Raw genomic sequence first — 22835 nt, 5'->3', positions numbered from 1 at the left:
TTTCCATTACAAATTCTAAGATTCATGGAGTTACCTGAAAGTTCCTTTCTAGATTAGATGTATCTGGAAGAAATATGTATTGGTGCTGATTATAATTTTTAATGTTATTGTATGTGTTTAAATTCTATACTCTATAGCAGAATATAACCGATAGATGATCTTTGAAAGTCTTAAACTTACATCTCGTGAATCAACAGCAGCATACATAATATCCATCCATCCTTTGAAAGTAGCCTAGAAATAAAATATAGTTGTTTATTTTCCCTATAAAAATTCATAATGTGGAAAATAACTAGGTCACAACATTTGGACCTTAACTTTTAATAAAATCATATCTAAATGTATAAACCACACAGGCATATTTTTCATAGTAATACTAGTTTTTATTTTTTAGCTATTCCAAAAATATTAAAAATTGGGCTCTGAAGATCTCAGCAAGGGCATAGTGTGTTTGAAGCTGCAGATACTTTGCAGATGGAGAATGGTAGACTCAGATAGACATCACTGGAGATGTTCAGGTAGACTCTACTACAATCACTCATGGTAACAGCCATTTTATCAGGTTTACAGCACCAATTGATGGAGTCAGTCTGAACACTTTTGCTAGGGCTAAGCTGCCATGGGATTTTTAAAAATGTTTTATTCCCACACAATTAAAAATAATAGACTGTTTAAAATCAAAATATACAGTGGTTCTTGAGGGATAAGATTTACAGAATACTAAAAAGTGAATTGTAAAAGAGTTGTGATTAACTTCTATAAAACTTTGGGCTGAGCTCCTATAGAGACTTTGTCTAAGTAGAATAAAAAGTAAAAAAGATTTGCCATCATTGCTCTAAGGAGGTGATTTTCATGGACAGGGAATGTCCACTTTCTGAGGAACAACAGAGGGTTGGTGTGACATGCTAGTTGAAGATGTGAGTGCCTGTCATTAGCCAGGGTTTCCAAGCTTATTCACAACAAAGAAAAAAAGACCTAAAAAGCCTGTGACATGAACAGAAAAAGAGCATCTCTCCTGAGGAGATTCAGGAGAGGAACCATCCCAAGAAGTATATGGCATCTGTGCTTGCCAGAAGTAGCTCTGGTACTCTGGTCCAGCTGCTAATTTTCACAGCAGATAACTTGCACTCTGGGAGTGTTCACGTCCTCCTCAACCTTGCAGTGAAACACAAATTTACTAGGAACATGCTTGGAGCCAGGCTTCATAGATCTTTCTGGCTCAGTTGACAATTGACAGCCATTTGGTGCACTTTGTGTAGCAATATTAGAAGAGGAGCAATTGATATTGATAAGAGCAATAAATACAGGAGAAGAGTGGAGGGAGAATATTAGTGGAGACAATCAGCTGAAGTGGTGACATGAGACATGCTGAAGGATCCCTTAATCTCTGCAGGAAATGTAAAGGGCAGAAGGGAAGATTTAAAAAGGAAAATAATGAAAAATTAGAACAGAAAGAAATGAAGTGAAGAAGAACAAAAGGTCCACAGGAGTGATGTAGTAATTAAAGACCAACACTGTCTGGATGGATGACATGGATGACATTCAGACACAGCTTTAAGAGACTAAAGTTTTCCTTGTACATCTTCAGAGGCAAGTCTTGGCAATAAGACAATACACTTTAAATTCTAGTACAAGGGCAGCAATGAGATCTGAAGTCAGAGTATTAGAATCATTATTCAGTACATGAGAGTCACATCAACTTTAGAGGAAAAACATTTTAAGTCAGCTAGTTCATTTGGGAATTAAGGTCAGCTAGGGGTACTGACCTGCTGTGGGACAGAAGGGACAAACATATCGTTCTTGGATGACTTGGTGATACCAGAGCAGTAACAATCTCATAACATTTCTGATAGCTTTTCATACAATGAAGCTGTATGCCAAAGTATAGACAAGCGATTGTACAGAGCTTGATCATTTAAACATAATTGCTTGCTTTCTTGGTTGTGTTTTGGATCAGATGCCAGCTACCAGAAGCTCTGTTCTAAGCCAAGGAGCCTGTAACAGGGTTTATTCCTCTGGCATAAATAAAAGGTATGCCCAGTACCTAGAACAAAGATGTTTCTGTACCACAGTGCATAGGAAAAGGACTTCAAGGGAAAATAAAATTTACAGACTCCATATAAGTAGCAGTAATAAATAGAATGAATATGCCATGCAATACAATCACATCTAATACTCCACAAGGATAATACTAAAAGTAACAGAATATTATTTGGTATATTATAATGTATTTTTAATAAGTGTTAATGGAATGTGATATTTTTTGTGATAGAAGTATTTTACATTTTCCTATTTTACACACAGTTTAATGTCTTTGTAGTTTCATGTACTTCTCACTGAAACATAATAATTTAGTAGCAAGTACTGTTTATCTGCAAACATCAAGAGAAAGCGTTATATGATTAATCAGACCTAATACTCTATTAGGATCTATCTATCAGTAACTATCCATGTTCTTCCCATGGGCACCTCCTGCTTCTCACAGAGGATTTCAGACCTGTTACACAAGTATTATGATAATACCGAAAGAATTGGCTCCATGCTACATGAAACGCTGGGTACCCCAGTCTCAGATCTTGCATTATTTATGATTCCTTTCCCTAAATCCCCTTCCAGGTCTGAAAATTCATGCTCCAATTAAACAAATAACTGCACTGGATGCATCGGGTCAATATATTTTTATTTTTACCATCTAATTTACAAACTGATTCCTTAGATGAGTATAGACATGAAGAAAAATCCACTCTACCTTGACCAGGCTGTTGACAAAAGAAAAAATATTTCACAGTGTCAAAAGTGCCTAGGTTAATAGATCTGACTGCGAAAGACTGTTGCTGTAGATATGTAATGATACCTAGGAACAGGCTATGTGGGAGGCGCTGAAAGTAGTTGCTCACAGGAAACCGGACAGTCAGTTAGGATGTCTGCCTTCTTTTAAACTGCTGTCTACCTCACTGTCTTACAAGGTAACTGAGCTCATAAATCAGGGGAGAGATCTTTTAAATAATTATAGGGATCTCTGAGCCATGCCCACCATGTAAAGGCTCATGAAATGCATTCCTGAAGTTTATATTGTGCACCACCAAAAGATTCATGGACTTTTTTCACTTATTACTTTCACATTATTATCATCATCGTGAGACTGTATTTCCTAGCCTTGGAATGGAAACTTAATCTGCTATCATTAATACAAAAATTACAGGTAACAATGCAATAGAACTGTGTAAACTGTACATCATTGCTACGAAGAAATTATTCTACTACTTAACAGTCTTAACTTGCTCATTTTCCCTAGACTTCTTTAAAAAGAGCAAAAAGAAAAGATATAAATTTACTTACTACTTGAAGCAGAGCAAGATATCCAGCTCCTACATTATCAAAGTTTACTTTCACATTTTTCCATCGGGCACTTTGATTGTTTTTAATGAGTTCCTCACACTGAGTATAATTGTTGACATCACTGACATCGAACATCTCACCAGTTGTGGTGTTGACACAGTGATAGAATTTGCCAGCAAACAGATTTACTCCCATGATGCTGAAGATGAGCCAGAATATAAGACAAACCAGTAATACATTCATGATAGATGGAATTGCTCCTACAAGGGCATTTACAACCACCTAGTGTACAAATTAGACAAAATAGACACTTAGTTTATGAACAGGAAAAGAAAACTACTTTAAAAATGTTAAAACAGTATTAATATGGAATGGACAGTTAAAATATTACATTAAAAATTTATGGTGGAAATGTTACTTAAGGTTCAATAAAAACTAATGAGATTGCAAAAAGCAAGAAATAAAATAATATGGAAACCAAGACAATGCAAAAGTCTGAAAAAAACTCAAAAAGCAAAAGAAAACCTGTTAGTAGCAAGATGGATTCTTAGAATTTGTGTGCTCTAGAGAAAGAGAGAAATAAATGTTAAATTCCAACAATACAAATCAAAGTCTAGAAATAGAAAATAAACCACAAAAAGATCAAAAAATGATTATGTGGAAGACTAAATAAAAATGTCTGCATGTAAAACTGTAATTACTAATGATTTTATTCTCAGAAACTTTTTATGTATATTGGTGTATTTTAGCATTTAAATACAACGTAACATAATTAAGCATATCTTATTTAGTTGGTATTAACAGCGTGTGCTATAAGTCTTGGTTTTAAATTGCTTGGCTCACTGTAGTTACTCTTACACTTATCCTTTAGGGTTTTGTTTTTAATTGGCTGCATTTAATACAGTTGAGCTACTCTATACGGGGAAGTGGCAGTAAACAACCAGATTAAATCCCTTGGCAAAAATTTTCTTACTGTGTTTGAACTAGAAGAAAGCTGCAGATACTCTGACAATAATTTTCTACCAAATCAGTAGAGACTGCAGTAATTTTTTGTGTACGGTTTTGAAAACAGTGGAATTTTTCTGTTCACTACTTTGACTGAAAGTAGTCCAAGATCAATAGAGGTTTTGCCCATTTATTAGATAGGGACTTCTGTGTTGTTTGCAATGCAAATCATGTAAAACAGTGGTGATGGCCATGTGCAAAAGGGCACAGTCCCCTGCACTGGCTAGTGTGGTCAGCAGCCTCAACCCAGACAGGAACCACACTATTTATTTGGAAACTTAAGACATATGACTAAACTATAAACATGTATTGTAGCATTTGTGTATTTTGATGTGAAAAATTTAAAGATTTCTCAATAACATTACCTTGTTAATTTTTTATGCATCAGTTTTTCCAGGAAGTAGCACAGTCTGCATTTTCAGCAGACAGCTTGTAATAGTTAGGGTTTTGAGTTTTGGTTGGGTTTTTTGGGTTTTTTTTTTGTTTTTTGGGGTTTTTTTGTCAGATTGGCAGAATATGAAAATATTTCCGTGACAGGAAGGATTTAGCTGTGTAGGAGGAGAGGTAAGATGGCAGCAGATGCATTCATACGAAGTTAAGGACACTAGCTGAGAAAATGTTTTCCCATCTCTCCCCTTCTATGCTTCCAGCACCAACCTTATTTCAGGTATCTGTTCAGAGAACCTTTCCCTAATACTACAGCATTTATTGTGGGATATTTTCCCCAGGCAGGTAGACAGGGAGCCACAGGGCATTTTAGTTTCTGGTGTGTCACTGTTGTCATCTTCTTCACCTTTTTTTTGTTTTGTTTTGTTCCATTTTCCAGTTAATCCTGTTCCATCCTGAACCACTGACACACTGAGAATAGAAGCAAGCTACAGAAATTTATAAAATAAAGTCCCCAGCTAAACTGGAGAACCCCCCCCCCCAATTCTCTATTCTAAAATTTCTCATGTCCTTTTACTTTTCTATATAAGTCCACAAATCAATGGAAATTTTAACAGTGAGAGGCCTGGGATAACACAACTATGCAGCAGTGAGCAGGCAAGTTTAATGAGCTCAAGGTCTAATCTCCGAATGTAAGCTGTACACATCTTGTATATAAGGACATGTTAGAAGGCATTTTTTTTCCACATATTTTTGCATGCATTCCTATTCTGGAGTTCTTTGCAGAAGGCAGGATTGTCACAATTCTACATTAATTTTTGTATGCATACATTCATTCAGACTCATTCATTTTCTCTCACCCTCATTCCTTCAAATCGTGACAAGGCTCTTAAAGGTCTTAAAGCTCTTAATGTCCGAAGTGATTTAATGGCACCAAGTTCAGAATAGCCCAAAGCATTGGCTATTAAACTAACCAATGAGACCTATAAAAATATAGAAAAGAATATAATTATACAAATTGTTCTATATAAAATGGTTTATTTACAAAGAATAAAGAAGTATCAACAGAAATATCAACAGTGACAAATGGAAGAACACCATTCTTGCCTATAGTGACCTTGGAGGTTCAATGCCATGATTTTCATGACTTGCTGTTAAATGTCCTTTATAGCTGGATAGGGTTTAACAGTCAGATGGAAAGACTCTATTTGTGAAGGATAAAATCTTCAGAATTGCCATACTTTCAGCAACTTCATTAAGATTCAACCTTCCAAGCAATTTAAAATTCTGCATAAAGTAAGGCAGTTTATTAACTACCGACAATATAATAAATATACATAATAACTAATAATATGCTAAATAATGTAGTGTTTAATTAGCTTTTCTTATAAATATTGCTTCTAAGTCAGATACTCAGTTCATAGCAACAATGGCCAGGTATCTATGAAATATATGTTGACAGAGGTGGTACTTTCTCACTTGCCTGAAAACTCTCTCAATAGTTTTTTGGGGTTTTTTCTCTTCTAAGTATAGGAAAATATTATGGAATAGATATTAATAGATGCTAGCATTAAAGCAGTGAGTGCTTTGTTATCTACAAAAGATGTGAGCTCCTGATTCATGTTACTAGGATTTTATTATTAGCCAGTCCACTTTAGTAAGGAGCAATTAATTTACATCTCAAATGGAACTGGGTTTTAAACAGCATTAATGTGAAAGAATTTAATTTACTTTGAGCAGTTTTGGAGACAGGAGTGGGGAAATATCATACCTTACTCATATGTTACTCAGTTCTACCACCAAAAGCATAGAAGACACATAAATGAACATAGGCTTATCCAGTCCTTGAGAAAATTCCTCAAATGTTAATTTCTGTACCTCGGTCTAGAGAGTCCTTTAAATAATTGGCTGTACAGAAATAGGCATTCACCGATAATGGTGGTAAGATTTTGCTCATTATATGAAAAGGTGGTTTCCTATGTTACTTGTATCCATAAAGAGCAATTAGATGAATCACAAACACAAGATTTACAAGATCATGTCTCGAAAGAACAACCTGAGAGCAGACAGAAATCAATTATTCATTACTATGTTGCTGTGTATATTAATCTAACAGAAAACAGTATTTTAGGGAATTCGTATCACTGTACCTTTCAACTGGATTACATAACAGGATGGAATTATTTTTATCAAAGGACAGGCTTACTTTATTGTTGCAATGGATAAGTTTGTAAAGGAACTTGCTATATCTATAAGCATATTAGGAAGAAAATCTTACTGATTTTCTGTAGTCTGTAACTGAAGTCTGTTCACTTACAAAAGATAACATTATTGTTTCTGCCATTACATTCATTATTGTAATTAATTATTTATTAATAATTGTCATTAATACCATTTATTTGTCCCGTGATTCTACAGTAAGGGAGTTCTTTTTTATCCTTTGCTGCCTCTAATATATTCCAGAGATAACAAGTAATGGAATTCTCTGTATTTTTAATAGAATATTCATGGATTCACTTACATCAAGAAGATACCCAGGCACGACAATAAACTTTAGTGTAAAGACAGTACATTTTACGTCTTGAAAAGAAACTATGAAATGTATATTCAAAAAATGTCTCTTGCTGGGAGAGCAAGACTTCTCTTTAAGGTTGAAGTCACATTAATGGCTCCTTCATTTTATACTTTTCTCCTCAAACTAGCACTGAGCCTTAGCTATCTTTTTCACCAGAGTCAATACAAGCTAATTACATAGCTGTAGCTCCTGTAACTTCAGTGGCATTGGGTATATCAGCAATTTTCAAGTCATTCTCCAGCCTAGTTTGTGCTTTCCATTTCAACCTATTTGCAGCTTTCTTACCATAGTGCTAGTGTTCTTACATCATAAACCTGAAGTTGTTTCACAGAGAAATACTTCATCTGTTTTAAACAACGTTTTCCTTTGATGCAAAGTTCAAATGAGAGGTGAAGATTTGCTTGGAATTCTTTGATATGAATATCATTGTATATACAGCATAAGTATATACACCTGGTCTGTACTGCTCTGGTTTTCTCAGTCTTCTTACCTTGGTCTTCTGTCATCTGTTCCACCTGTTTTGTTGCTAGTAGGTAAGAAAATAAATGTCTCTGTACACCCATAAATAGATTGAATTGTTTCTTTTGAAATAGGAATGCATGCAGATGCAGTAATGAAGTCAAAATCATGGACAGAATTTTTACATTTGTTTCCTAGAACTGGAGGGTTGTATGTCCATATTTTTGTGTACAGATCTTTGAATGTAGACTATCTATTACAAAAAAATGTTTTGAAACTTAGCAGTCACAGTTAACCCTGCTCAAGATCTTCAGTCAGAATTGTCATCCAAGCCAGATCATTGGTCGTACAGCTCCACATTGACTTTATTTCTATTTAGGCCTAAAATTTAATCTGTATGAATTCTGTGCTACTTGGTGAGGTGGCTAATTTATGTGATTTGATTCCAGGTCCTCAGGGCAATATGGCCCTCCTCACTTTCAACGCTGCTTTTCCTGTCTTTCACGTAGTTTAAGTGTTTGGGTATTACACTTAACTAGGAGGAATAAACTAAACTGGAAGACTTGGAGGGGGGTGGAGGGTGGGGGGAAGGGGGGGAACCACTGAAGATTTTTTTTTCTATTGAGAAGTTAATGATTTTTCTTATTTTTTGAAAGATGGATACTATATTATCAATTTTCCAGGTAGGCATTTTTGACATTCTTAGAGACAGGACACTGGACTCAATGTAGCCTTTTTTATGCCTTATGTAGCTTTTCTTATGTTATGGTCATTTGCTAAGATGCTATAATTTTTTCTATATGTACTTGGTGAATGACTCTTAATTTATGGTATTTTACTGGCACGTATTCAAAATTCGTTTTGTTTAGATGCATAATTGCAAGCTATGGTTCTGTTCCTGAACTCATTGAACAAGAGCTTTAGGTTTCATGCATATATCATCTGAATATTCTGTTGAATTAATCAATTAATTTCAATCGATTAGGTAATGTTATCATAGTGTACCATGTTAGGATACACATGAAGACATATAAGACTGTCTAGGAAGACAAAGTGACTGTCTGTATCTGGTTTCTCAGCACATCAATATGCTCATCTTATTCTTATTTTTATTATGAGGTTGTCAGGGCAGCAGTTGCTTCTTCCTCTGTTCATGCAGCATTTAGTATATTAGTGTAATGTGACCCTGATCTTTTCCAGATTGTTGCTGTTGAGTTAATTATTCTGAAAAGCTAATTAAAAGGTTGAGAACACAGTTTAATTAAATCACTTTAACTGTTTTAACAAAAAGCATGCAACAGTTTTAGCTATATGAAGAAATATTATGTAAGTCATCAATATGATGAACTTTTAATGTACTATACAACAAGCCCAACTGAAAGGTTATTTTGCCACATTTTATTGTTTGAAAACTGTACTCATTGAAATTTTACCAGGCATAAGCAATTGCAGGAAGGTCAAATAATTCATTCTACTTGCAGATTCGTTACTGCCCCACAGTATTTGGCAAATACATGACATGTTTTAAATGTTACTTATTTCCATTTCATTCAAGTACAAGTAATTAACAAAATAATTTAGAAATAAAGTTTCTATGCTGAATTATAGGACTAATTTACAAGGTTTAAAAATATACAGTGTAAAATGGTATCCACTTAAAATTATCTAAGAATACATACCGTAACACAAAACTACACAAAAAAATTTAGTAACTGACAAACTCATTGGGTATCCCCAGATTCCCTGTTTCCTTCCCTGATGTCCTATCTCCTAGCTTTGTAAGCAACAAAGAAAATTTAGAGTCATTACAGCTGTACAACAAAACCAACAAATAATAAACTCATGACAGATGGCTTCTGGAGTAAGAGGGTAAGAGCAAAAACCAAGGTATAGGATGACGTACTCTGTAGCATCTAGTTGTACTGGGTTTGTCTGTCTCATGCCTTTCCCTGGCTATCTCTGCCAGAATTAGTCTCCTCCAAAAAAGCAAATATGTCCCTGCTTCTTGGCTGCCTGCATCCAAAATTCAGTCTCTTTACTTAAACCACTGTTAAACGTGTTTGAACTAATTTACCAGATTGTGATTTTGGGTAGATAAGGCACTCCTTCCAAATATCTGCTCCTTGCTACAGATATTGTTTTATATAGCAGGAGTGGGGCGGAGAGATGGCATGATAAGGTCTTAAACTGAGGTACCCAGATGTACCAAGGGTCATCTGTCATGGCTGCAAACTGACAAGAGCTGAAAATTGTAATTTCTTTGTGTAATTATTAAAATATAATTTGGTCACAATCACTGAGAGCAACTATGGCTATTTCTCACAGTGAGAGATTCAGGTATGTAAGATACTAAAGGTCAAAGCCCTAAAGAGATATCAGTGTTTACTCTAGAATTTTAGAGGATGGAATTAAACAATTTGATTAACTTTAGTCACCTCTAATGAAGAAGGGCTTACTAGTCTTCTCATTGGGAGCATGTCACTGAATCACACCTTTTTAAACTGCCTGTAGGTTCTCTGGTTTCTATGGGAAGATAACATGAGTTCATGTATTTCTTTCAAGTGCTGTCTGATGGTGCTAAAGGATTTGCTGAATTAGCCTTAGGCACGGTAAGACATTTTTTTACCACTTTCTGAAACATTTAATATAATTCTTCAAAAGTAGAAGGTTCCAATCTCATTTAGTCATGCTTTTGTTTATAAAAAAGTTGGCAAAATAAGCTGCTTTGCTTATGATGATGTTCTTTATAATTCTGAGAGCCTGCTTAGATAACAGTGTCTCTGAAGCTAAACTATTATTCAGAAACCATGGGGTATGGCTTAGAATAATCTGTTTAGGTTTATGTTACAAAAAGAATAATTAAAACATGAGTTGTAGTTCATCTAAAAAAAAATCATTCTTAACATAATCCTGGAGCATCTGTCTTCTGCATTAACATCCTCTTAAGAAAACCATTCACACTACTCCATTCTAGTGTAGATTTTCAGGACAGAGCTGGAGATTAACAGTATAAAGTTTTAAAAAAAGAGAAGGTCTTCCATTCTGAGTTATGGGCAAATCAAGCTAAGTTTTTTTTCTTCTGGGAATCAGAAATCCAATACATTTCTATCATATATTCGTAAGGAATAAGTATTTATGGAAACAGGATTTATGCAAACTTCTCAAGAAATACAGTAACTTGGGCAGAAATTACTATAATTGCACATTGCACGTTTGCCCTGAGATGCCGTCTCTCAGTTCCACACTGAGGACATGTATAGCCAATGAACTGGGTCAGATAATGTGTGAAGGCAAGAGCCCAAAATATCCTGGGAGTAAAACCAGCTTTGATCCCTTCTAACAACACAAGCAAGGCCTTTGCACAGAAGTATAACACAACTGGGAAAGCAGCCAAGAAACCTTGTATTCTCTTCAATCATAAACCCTGCCGAGTTATAGCTGACTTAACTATTGCAGATCGTCACCCTATTAAAACTAATTAATTTTTAGACCAAATAACCACTGTCTTTCTGAAAATGATAACAGGATAGTTTTGGGGGACAAAGTTCTGAGAACTCAGATGAAATCTGGACCAAATGTATTGTTTCTCTTGCAAAGCTGTAGTGTTTGTAGAAGAAATTGGCACAATGTAGTGTCTTATTTGCTAAGCAATGAGGTAATAAGATCAGAGTCCATTAAAAATAGAATGTTACAAAATTAGTTTTTTTTCCTCATAAAACCTCACATTTGATACAACCTGGGTATGAACTTCTTAACCATGAAGAATGAGCAGCCTGATGACATCCTTTTCCTTCTGCCATATAAATGTACTTTAAAGAACACATCCAGATCACTTTATTACTAATGCAGTATAACTATACAATGTGAATTATTTTTGCATGTTTATAAGATTACTTAGTAGTAATGAGGTTTACAACATAAAGAACTTTAATGAATTTTACAATATTTAAGACTGTGTACTTACATCAACAATCAGGAAGTCCAGCCAGCACCACGCATTAGTAAAATATATTTGAAAACCATATGCTACCCATTTTAAAAGCATTTCCAAAATGAAAATATATGTAAAAACTTTGTCAGCATATTCCAGCATGGTCTTGATAGTTTTGCGCTGTTCAATATATATGTCTTCAAAAGCCTATGAAAAAATATATGTAAATATTACCGTTTCACAGAATAAACATGATAATAATAATGAGTAAATAATAAAAAATAAGTAGGTCAGAGCTAAAATTTCCTCTTGTTCATCTGCATACTCTTATTTTATGTATTTGCCATCTTTAACCATACTACAAACTGGAGCAACTTTATGTATTCTGCCCTGTCTGGGGTTGAATATATGCATATCCTATTTTACTAGTGAAAGAAGAAATAAACTCAAAGAATGAATTTTTGTCTGCTGTGGTATTAAGAAACTTTCACATACACACACAAAACCCTCCCTTTTCTTACACAAAAATCTGTTCCAGTTATGTATATTCCATTCTAGAAAGCAGTTAGGGAGATTACATTTCTATCCTTCATCAATCAAACTTATGTCTAAATGTCAAATTAAAGAGCAATGTGCTTGCTAGAATGTACACAATGCACATTGATACTGTAGCAAGTGTTCAACTGGAGTAAAGCTGGAAAAGTGGGTAATGATTTACATGTTGGGAAGTAGCTGTAAAGTTTAATTTGCTGTCACACTCTTGCCTATCTCCTGCCTTCAAAAAAGGAACAGAATGAAGTATTTATTCCTTTTTTTGTATGGTCTTTCATAAGCAGAATCCAAGTGGCTGAGCCTAGAAGGAATTACAGACTTAAAATTATACATTTAGCTATATTATTCACAGTTAACAATGGTCCTTTCTACCCAAATCTCTTGACACACATGCTGAAAGTTGGCAGGCAATTTAAATCTTGAATGCTCGCTTAAATAAAATTGTGCCAACTTTACAGTAGTAAACAAAAAGTATCACTAAAAAAGTGCATGTGAATTTCAACAAACCTTTTCAAGTTTGGGCCAAGTTTCATTCCATCCTGAAAAGATGGAATGCAGGTAGTTTTATACAACTCCAAGCAAAACAAGTCTTTCTGAAGAAAATTTGAATTTTGCTGTTGCTTCTAAGGAGATATCTAAATATTTCAGCGTCTGCAATTTTTTTTTTTTTTTACTTACTAGTGCTCCACTGCTGAGAAGAATCATGAAGACAATGAAGGTCTCAAACCAGTTGTGCTCAACTATGCTGTAGCAGGTTTTTCTAAGATTCCACCAAATTTTTCCTTTGCCATCCTCTATGCTTACTTGACAACATGGAAATTTCTGCACACAACCTGCATTAGATTAAGAGATATTAGGATCCAAAAGCAAATTACTTCAAAGTCAATTTTTACTGTGGCATCAACATATTAACAGATTTTACAATTTTTTTTTAAAATTTAAACAGTGGAATACTCTTTTATAGGCTTCAAATATCTGAATATCTGAATACAGAGAAACCAGACAGTAGTAGATATAATCGTGAGTAAACTCAATCCAAAAAACTGATTTTTTTGGCTGTTGGCATGTTCCCTCTGTTGATGGAGTCTCAAAAAATTTAATTTATTCCAAATTTCAAGGGCCCTTTCAAATAACTGAAAAGCATTTTAAAATAGAAAAGTTAATGAAGTTTCTTAGATACAAGATGTGTGCAGTGACCAGGCAGATAAAGTTACTCAAAGACCAGGGAAACCTTGTTTTGGCATCTGATTTCCAGCATTCTAGGCAAAGAGTATTATATTCTTTTGATTGTTGAGGTCATGACGGTTCACCAGATTTGAAACTCTCAAGAACTTAAATGTGCCTAGTAATAATGCCATTTTACTAATACATCTCTTAAATCAGCAGTTTCTACAACCTTCTGTAAAACAGGCTTCTGGTTCAAGAGCTTCTTCACTTTCAATTTCTGCTTGCTCGCCCTCTCCAGGAGGAGCAATATCAACTGTGCTGCCTTCTGATGAACTGGATGCATTTAGTTTCTGCAAGTAAAGTACCACAGGAAAAAAAATTCTTATTAGATACATATTCTGTAAAAAAATTATACTGAATCAAATCATGCCATTCTTTGACTTTTGAAGAACATGGAATTTATAGTGATAAATATGCATCTCCATCGTAATGACATGTACACTGTATAGTTCCGTTTCCCAGGTTATCTTCTCATAGGGAACAATTAAATATAATTTGGCTACTAACCTGATCCACGTATAAGACTTCTGAAGTATTCACAGCAGTATTAAAACTGGAGAGCTTGCATGTACCACACTCTCAAGTTATTTCATTTTCTTTACTATACTGGATTATATTGAAAATGTGTCTTAGTTTTCCCAGCGAAATGAACTAACAGAAAGCTCCACATATATCTTCATGTCCACTACAGATGCTGTTTTCACAAATATACACCATATCTGGATTAAAAAGTTGTCAATTTAATGGCATTTAATGGCAAATTTCTGCACGATTAAATTTTTGCAAAAAGCATAAATAACCAGATCTTAAATATCTTCTTTGCATTCCAGTCTCCTACGCATCTTAAGAGACCTCCTGGGGTCTTTCCATCCTGAATTTTTCTATCATTCTACCACTTTTGTGTATAGTGAAATACTATAGTTTTTACTATGGTAAAAGCACTTCTAGATCTGAGAACTCTAAGAACTGGAGAGTGATATAAAGCAACTTTTTTAAGTATTATGTAACTTTTTACCAAGTACATTGAAATTTGGATCAGGTCAAGGTGCTTATCCGTCATGCAAGACTGCCCATAATTTTGTCCTTTTAATAAAGCCTATTTTGAAAGGACAAACCTGCTAAAGATGTACACAACTGATGCAATAATCAGACATAGAGTTTCTAACTTCTTTTCAGTTGTCAATACTGTTTGTGTCTTTAATTGTTTTCCTCCAAAATACATTCACTTTTACTGTGAAATAGGGCTTGTAATCAGAAAGCAACATTAAAAAGCAGTGAAATACTTCTGGTTTATACCATGTAGCAATAATGCATAGGAATTTTGGGGGATGTAGAATGCACCTCTAACTTAAATACTTCTAATTGTACAGGCACTGATGTAACATTTTGTCACAGACTAGATTTGTGGTTTCAACTAAGCAGATCTGGTCATACCCGTTGACCTATATAAAGACATTTCTATACATTTTTTCTGAGAAAATGCTTAATACCAATTACTTTTCATATTTAGTTTTCAAGATAGTGGTATTTTTAGAATATAATAATAAAAAAACCCTCTTCAGATTATTTGAATGATTTTGCATCAAATAATAAAAACAGTAACTTTTTGAAGTGGCATTTCCATGTATTCACGTATTCACTTCTTCAGGGGCACTGCTGCAAATTAAAACTAGTTATTTAACTCTTCAGTTACAACGCAATCCCTCCAAGAAAATGCATTGGGAGCTAAGGGCTTTTTTCTGCCAGAAATAATATAAATGGCACATACATCTTTATATAGTTTGGTAAGCCATTCTTTCCCCATATTCAACTCTTACATGAGATGAATGAAGTAAAAAAAAAAATAATCATGTTGGGTGATGGATAATTTCAGGGTTAAGTTTCAAGAGGCTGCCTTTCACACACATGTGCAGATGTAGTCAACATAGGGTCACTCAGACCTCAGGTTGCATGGCTGTTACTGCACTGGGACCAAAAATAAAGAACATATTGCATAAGAGAAAAAATTTCTGAAAACCACACAGGTATGAGTTTGAAAACCAGTCTTTCCCTTTTTAAATATTATGACCTGCCCTACATGGAAAATTACGCTGACAAATGTGAAACTATTTGAGATTTGGATATTTTCAGTGGTTAATTTTTGCTTAGCAAACATGTTAAAATATCATGTTCCCTTTTTCATACTGCACTTCCTCTATGATTTCCAAAATTTATATATGTAAAATAATTACAGACATATTGCCTCTAAATGGAATACTCTTATTACTGGTCATGTAGATCAGTAAATCTGAAATAAAATACTGTGTACCTCACATCGTGAGAATATTTTAAGCTTTGCTTTCTGTATTACATGTACAGTCCAAACTGCACATTAGCGTACACTATATTAAGCATAATTAGCACACCACCTTATTATCCACACAAAAGGCTCTCTTTTAAAAAGAAAATAAGATTAACTATATTACCTATCACTGTAATACAAAGAAACAAGAAGTCCGAAACCTGTTACTGAAATTATAGGCAGTTTCTTCATGAAATAAAAATCAAATATTGTGAAAATAATAATCTCCCACATTTGAGTTAGGAAAATTAAAACTAATTCATGGCCTGATCCATCATCATTAAGTCAATTAATGCTTAATAGTAGCAAGATAAAGGTTCATATTATCATTAATTATTAATATCTATGAATGCCAGTTAAAAGGCAACCAATTTTTATCTGCATCTTCCCATGTAAACTCTGTTGCAGATAGTCCTGTCAGCATAGCTGCCAAAAACCCAGTGACAGAAATGTAATTTATAATCAGTACAAACAAAACCTACAATAATTCTTCTCATTATTTTTCACATAAAGCATTTTCATTATTTTTTAAATCATCTTAAACAAATTATTTAAAAAAAACTCATTAAGTTAATAATACTCTTTTTTGCTTCAAGACCCTAAATTAGGAAAGAACCATTGCATTTTAAATAAGGTGACTAATGATTTCTTTCCTAACAATAAAACTAATAAAACTAATAGGAAACTCAAGATACGTGATGGATTAACACAATCTTCTTTTCACCTTATAAATGAGATTATTAGCCTCTAGGACACGCCATGCCCTGTAAATACGTATTTGCATCTTCAGTGATATCACATTTTCCTTTACAAGGATACACTTGAAAGCAATTGCTTATGATGCAGCATTCTCAAGGCCTGAATCAGCAAAACAACATGCTTGACTACAGCAGAAGCCTGAGCAATACTGTGGAAATCACAAACAAAAATAAAATAAAAAATAAACCTACCTCAATGGGATTATGGTTCTTTTAAAACAGTATTATAAATATTATTGTATAGTATAAAACATAAAAAAATGCTTCATCACCAACCCAAATACTTGGTTAATATACGTATAATCAGCCTCCATACTGTCCTTTCAGAGCAGTGCATCTCTTTTCAACAGCTTGGATCATTAAAACAAGCTTTGACCAACAGCATGTTAATGTGCCCGTTTACAAGAAAATGCATTCACTTAAGACCCGGTCTTGCTCTCATTTGATTTTATTCTAGATTTCAATAAGAGCAAGAGCAGGCTACTAAAATTTTAAGCTTTACAAATGGCTTCATGATTCAAGTGACAATAAAATAAGGGGATTCAGCCATTACAAATTGCCTTTAGAAATTCAGCCATGTGGTTTTATACTCTGATTCTTGAAAGCTGCACTGTAATTGAGTGACAAAATATAAAATAATGGGGATCAGTGATTCCAAAGTGATTCTAAACTGACTTTAAATCTCAGATGTTATGATATTTGACTTTTATACAACATTAAGAAAACTTTAAAATCTCTTTCCTTAAGAGTTTTATTTGATGTTTGAAGCATATCTTGGTTTAAAATTTAATCAGTAAAATCTAAGAATTTTCACAATACACACCAATATTATTTTTTTTGGCAGCTCTGGGAAATTTATACTACAATATAGATAGATCAAACTACAGCATAATCAATGAAACTGAACTATTTAGTTAGCGTTTTGAAGCCAGTAAGACTCTGCCTGAAGGAAATAGCTTTGAATCCTGATGTAGGGCTGAAATCTCAATCCCAACAAAATTTTGATGCCTAGTTGTACTAGGATAATTTGACTTCCTTAGTTTCATGTAACTTTGGCTGCTGTGCACTATTTATTGTCCCTATTCCTGAAGGCTCTGCCAATTATGCACCAGTGGAGATTAGGCTTGCCTATAATGAAAAAAACCCTGGGGTAAATACACAAGGAATTTTATAAAAATGGTGCTGACTACTCCATAGTCTTTCTAACGTACACCAGGTGAAGTCCCCCAACTCAGTCACAGACTGCTGTCATGAAACACATTTCAAAGTACCACTATTTATAAAGGAGTTTAAAGTTTAAGAAAAGGGTATTTGTAAAACGCTTTGCTTTCAGAGTTTATTAAGGGCGGGTTATTTGCTAGGTATAATTTTAGCCATTGTGAAACTGTTTGCTCTGCTTACAGTTTATAAAACTCAAGATATGCACTGCCCAAATGAATACAGAATGTAGTTTGTAGCACCCTGAATATTTGAATTACAGTGCATTGTAGATTTAATGGTATAACAGTGTAATTTGTATACGATTAGCTACTACAATAGTTTAAATGTTATTCATTAAGAAGCTGAAGTTGTGGCAGTAATCATCACATAAATCACTTAAAACATTTCATTAAATATTTACATTTATAAGGGCTGAATCAAAAAGGGTTGTTTTTATTTTGTAAAAACTATGCATGCTCCCTTTTTCTTTGGCCTCTTTAATGTATAACATTCCAGTACTTTTATGATCCATACTTCAAAACCTGTAGAGCATGCAGTTACTGCTGAAGACTGTATTAAAATACCCAGAAAAATCAGTAGCAGAGTTAAGAAACGTACGTCGGGATTGCCAGTCCCACCTGACCATGCTGTGATGTGAGTCCCATGACTCTGCAGAGAGCAGCTGTGCATGTTTCTACTGTCTTGCAATGGATAGGGAAGGTACATAGCTGAATAGCATGCAGGCCAGTCAAAATCCATTAAAAAGTGATTATATATATATATACATATATATGTATAACTTGCTTAGGTAACCTGTGTGAAAGTGGTGACACGTTGCTCTACCTGGTTAAAAAGCACCAGAGCTGCATTCTTGATTGCTCCAGCTTGGTTTTACCCCTGTGAGAAGTAAGAATGGTAGGCAGTGAAGTTCAAGACACAGGATCTCTAGTTTTCCTCTTTTTGGAATCTCTAATTCAAACACGGCTTTAACACAATTAAAACATAATTATTAAATATTTTATGATCATTTGGCAAAAAGGGAAATACATACCACCTGAAATGTTCAACAAACTTCTCTACAGAACTTTAGTTTATTTTAGAGAAATAAGAAACGCAGAAGCTAGACCTAATAATCCACACTCTGAAATTATGATTCATAAATAAAACCAGAATGAATTAATAAAGACATGGTTAGCGGATTTGGAAAATATTCCAGTATTTATATAGTACTTAATGCATATTAATGAAAATCTTAAGGGTTGTTTTGGTTTAATGTTCTAGTCTTCATTTAACTGACGATGGGATTATCTCTTATATTTGCAAAAAATGTACATACAGTAAGCAAAATACTCTGAAGATGCACGTCCTCCCATGTCTCCTTCATCCTCTAATAATGGTGCTGGAACTTATAGATCCTAATGAAAATAAACCTCCTTCATTTCTGTTCAAATTAAATTTGGTGAAGTATCATATTGTGTAAGTTTCTAGTTTAGATTCAGTATGCTATATACTTCTGAATCTATAATCACTCTGTTTCAAAAGGGGATTGAATCAGTGTCTGGATACCCATCAGTGTATCCAGAGATACGGTTTCATTCATTAGATTATCCACAGCTAGTCCATAACTTAAAGAATCAGTAACTTTTGAAGACACTGTCCAAGAACTAGTCAGTTTTAGAAAAGGAGAATTTTGACTGTTGGATATTTTAAAAGGAATGTGATAAAAAATCATCTAACAAATTGATCAAATCACTACTGGGTATGTTTTAGCTAAGAAATTTATTGAAGTACAATGGCAATGCTTAACTTTTGGGAATGCAATAACTGTGTTCCTTTCTTTTTACTTCACTTAAGTCACAAAGGCACTAGTGAAGCCAGTCAGAAAAATGAACTTATTGTTTTGAAAATTCAGTGGATTAGAATATGAAGGATAATTTTAATTTTATTAAAACCATCCGGTTTGATTTCAGAATTTAATTGAGCAGCTTTACTTCTCCAATCTGAATTTGCACTTACTGTACATAAAATGTAGATAGAAAGGCTTTTGAAATTCTGAACAATAGAGGCCTGTAGGTATATGTATTTCTTCAGTTGTGAAATAAGCTTTCTGTAACTGATGAGTATCTTTGGAATTACTTTTCCATGTTGAAATCCAAAACTTTATTCATGAAGTTGTGATTCAGATGTAATGAACAGTTGTTAAGTGCTACAGAAATACAATAGTTACGAGTCTTGTATTTGGAAAGATTAACATAGTCTATTCATTTCACTGATTAGCAGGCATATTTTGTAACAAAAACAGCATCCACAATGCTAACTAAAAACCACTAAATTATCCCCTTTAGTTACTTCTAATTTTCTTATTATCTTCAAAGTAAATTATCTTGAGTATCTTATTTTCATAGCAGAAATCTGTTATTTCTAATGGTTATTTCATGGGGTATTGCACCACTTTAGTAGATATTAAAAAAAATTCTTGCAAAGTATCAAGGAAATGTTTGCTTTTTTTAGGTACTTTCAGCCAACTATTACTCTAAAGAAGTGGGTAACTGAAAACTAATACATGCTACTGTTTTCTTTCATCCAAACAGAGACATTCCCAAATTTCTAGCGACATGTGTTAGAAAGATGTTGTTTAGGTCTGGAACGTGCAACCAGGTTCCAGCACTGATGCTGGCAGATTTGGGAAGTTATTAACTAGCAAATTAATTAGAAAGTTTTTTTATGAAAGAAAAAAAAAAAGAAAGAAAAAAAAAGAAAGGAACCAGCCTTCAGAAAGACACTTGCTGGCTAGAGTTATTTGCAGTTACAATTTCTATAGTAATGACCTGCTCTTGGCATATTTCTCAGGGGGACAGAGTTCCTGCCCCACTTCTAGCATGAAATTTATTGCTGACAGACTTTAAATAACCACTCTCTTAACATCAGTGACAGTCAGTAAGACACCAGAAAAAAAAATGGTTCATTTTACAGTTCCTGTGCATATCTAGCTTCTCACAGCTCTGTTGTTAAATAAGAAGTTAATAAAGAGGATACCTTCTGAGGGTATTTTAAGTGCTAAGTACTGCCACAGTTAAGGCAAGGAAAGTTCTGCCCCATGTCTTACCCCTCCTTTTGCAGACCAGACCTTCTCCTAGCAGGAATGCTGTCTCAGTGGTATCCCTTGAGAGGCAAAATAAAGCAAATGATGGTGTACCGGTCTAGAGAGGTAATTTAAACACTGCACCAATATACTCTTTATCTTCCTCAAAAGACAATCAGAAGGCAGCAAAAGATTCAACAGTACTGTTGACTTGGTAGGAGAAGATTGGGAATCTTCAAAAATTCCTGTCACATGCCAGAGTATCTGTTCATGTATTACCAAAGCAGATGGACTTTTATACACACAATAAAAAAAAGTACTTTATCCTTTCCCTAAAAATCATCCAGAAGGAATGGAATAAGGAATCCAGAACAGAAAGTGCAATTAATATAGAATTCACAATTTTCAGGACACTGGTAAGAAATTCCTGTCTTATTAAATACCTTTCACAATATGCACACTTGCACTGTACAAACACATATCAAACAGTTAAATGCTAAACATTTGTGTGTGAGCAGAACTTGAGGGAAGCACTAATGCTCCAGTTTCACGATAGTAATGATTATTACATTCTGTGGAAATCTTGAGGCTCCACAGAAATCCTAAATTTATCCTATCCCCATTGAAAATTTCTTCACAAGTTCTTAATATAAACACCATCCATCACTTACTGGCAGGTTTCCCACAGTCACCTGAAATTTTCACTTCCAAATTGTTTTTACAGAGTTTTGGATTTGGTTTCTTCCTGAAGATATACGGATACATCTGAAGTCCATAAAAAAAAATGCAAAATCCCTTTTGATTTATTACAGTCATGAAATTTCAGGATGGCCTTAGAACAAAAAAGCATGATGCCCGGACCAAAGATGGGAATGAACAGAGCAATTGACTTATGAAAGTCACCTTGAAATTTGTATCATTCTGAACTCAGCATAACAAAGGCATTTACTCCATTTTCTTGAGGTGTACTTACATCATATATTCACTTGAAAACAGAGGAGTTTCTGCCTTTGCATTGCATTTTGTTTTGTCCTCAGCTGTTCTGATAGAACACATGGCAGTACACTGTAAACTGAATGATTCAATCTATCTTAAAGAAGAAATAAACAAATAATACCTATGGGATGATATTTAACTAACACTGCTCCAGTGACATGCCTTGTAGTACAGACCCACAAACACCGTAGCGGAGAAAGTGGTAAAGGAGGCTGCCAGGGGATCAAGAGCCAGGTGTGGACGGGAACTTCCCAAGCCAGATCTGCTGCTGAAGCTGATATGTCATGTAACCACATTTAGCATCTGCACAGCTTTATAAACCTCCCAGCTTCCTAATGCATATTACAAGCTTTTTAAAAAGTAACATATTTGGAAAGTTTTTGAGCATGTAACTTCATAAGATGGAGTTACTAGGAAGGCAATCATCACTGTATTTATCAAAACTAACCACAAGGAAAGCAGCAAATTTATAATAAAATGTCATTTTAAAGGACATCAGAATATATGAGAAGACTTAGAAGACTTTGCTAAAGGTTCATAGTGGAAGGCAATTAACTTTTATTAGATCAGCTTACTCTCAGGCCCAGACTCACTCTGACAGCTTTTATTTTTATACTAGTTGTTCTCATAAATGGTATCACTTTATACTTCCTGTATTCTTAAACTGTCATGGATAAGCACTACTCCTATACTATCATATACTTGCACTGAAAATGTCTGCCTCATAACTGAGCAACTCAGATAGAATATCTTGCTTTTAATCTCAGAATTGTTATGCAGAGTAACCATCTTTGCAGCTGCAAACAAACACACACTATGTTCCTTTATGTTCTTTAGCAAAAAAACCCTATTCTATGATAAACTGAATCATGGCTATCCATTAATGTTATGCAATATAGTTTGGTATTGCTGAGGAGTATAGCATATTTGTAAATATGGCAGCTAAACAGCTATGATACAGTCATGAATGTAGGACTCCTTTA

General features: G+C 34.2%; 1 protein-coding gene across 1 annotated transcript in view; it reads right to left on the bottom strand.

The window, feature by feature from the left end:
* The window catches only part of LOC130154323 (sodium channel protein type 2 subunit alpha-like), a 78732-nt gene that overhangs the window by 8768 nt on the left and 47129 nt on the right, over positions 1 to 22835 (bottom strand). The window contains exons 19-24 of the mRNA XM_056350320.1: positions 13645 to 13765; positions 12927 to 13081; positions 11730 to 11903; positions 5592 to 5714; positions 3340 to 3621; positions 181 to 234 (exon numbers count right to left, since the gene is read on the bottom strand). Of these exons, the coding sequence (XP_056206295.1) occupies positions 181 to 234; positions 3340 to 3621; positions 5592 to 5714; positions 11730 to 11903; positions 12927 to 13081; positions 13645 to 13765 (909 nt within the window). The remainder of the gene's footprint in view (positions 1 to 180; positions 235 to 3339; positions 3622 to 5591; positions 5715 to 11729; positions 11904 to 12926; positions 13082 to 13644; positions 13766 to 22835) is intronic.

The sequence above is a fragment of the Falco biarmicus genome, chromosome 8 (assembly GCF_023638135.1).
Source record: "Falco biarmicus isolate bFalBia1 chromosome 8, bFalBia1.pri, whole genome shotgun sequence".
Lineage (NCBI taxonomy): Eukaryota > Metazoa > Chordata > Aves > Falconiformes > Falconidae > Falco > Falco biarmicus.
The sequence above is the reverse complement of the archived record's forward strand: the minus strand, read 5'-3'. Positions and strand labels throughout refer to the sequence as shown.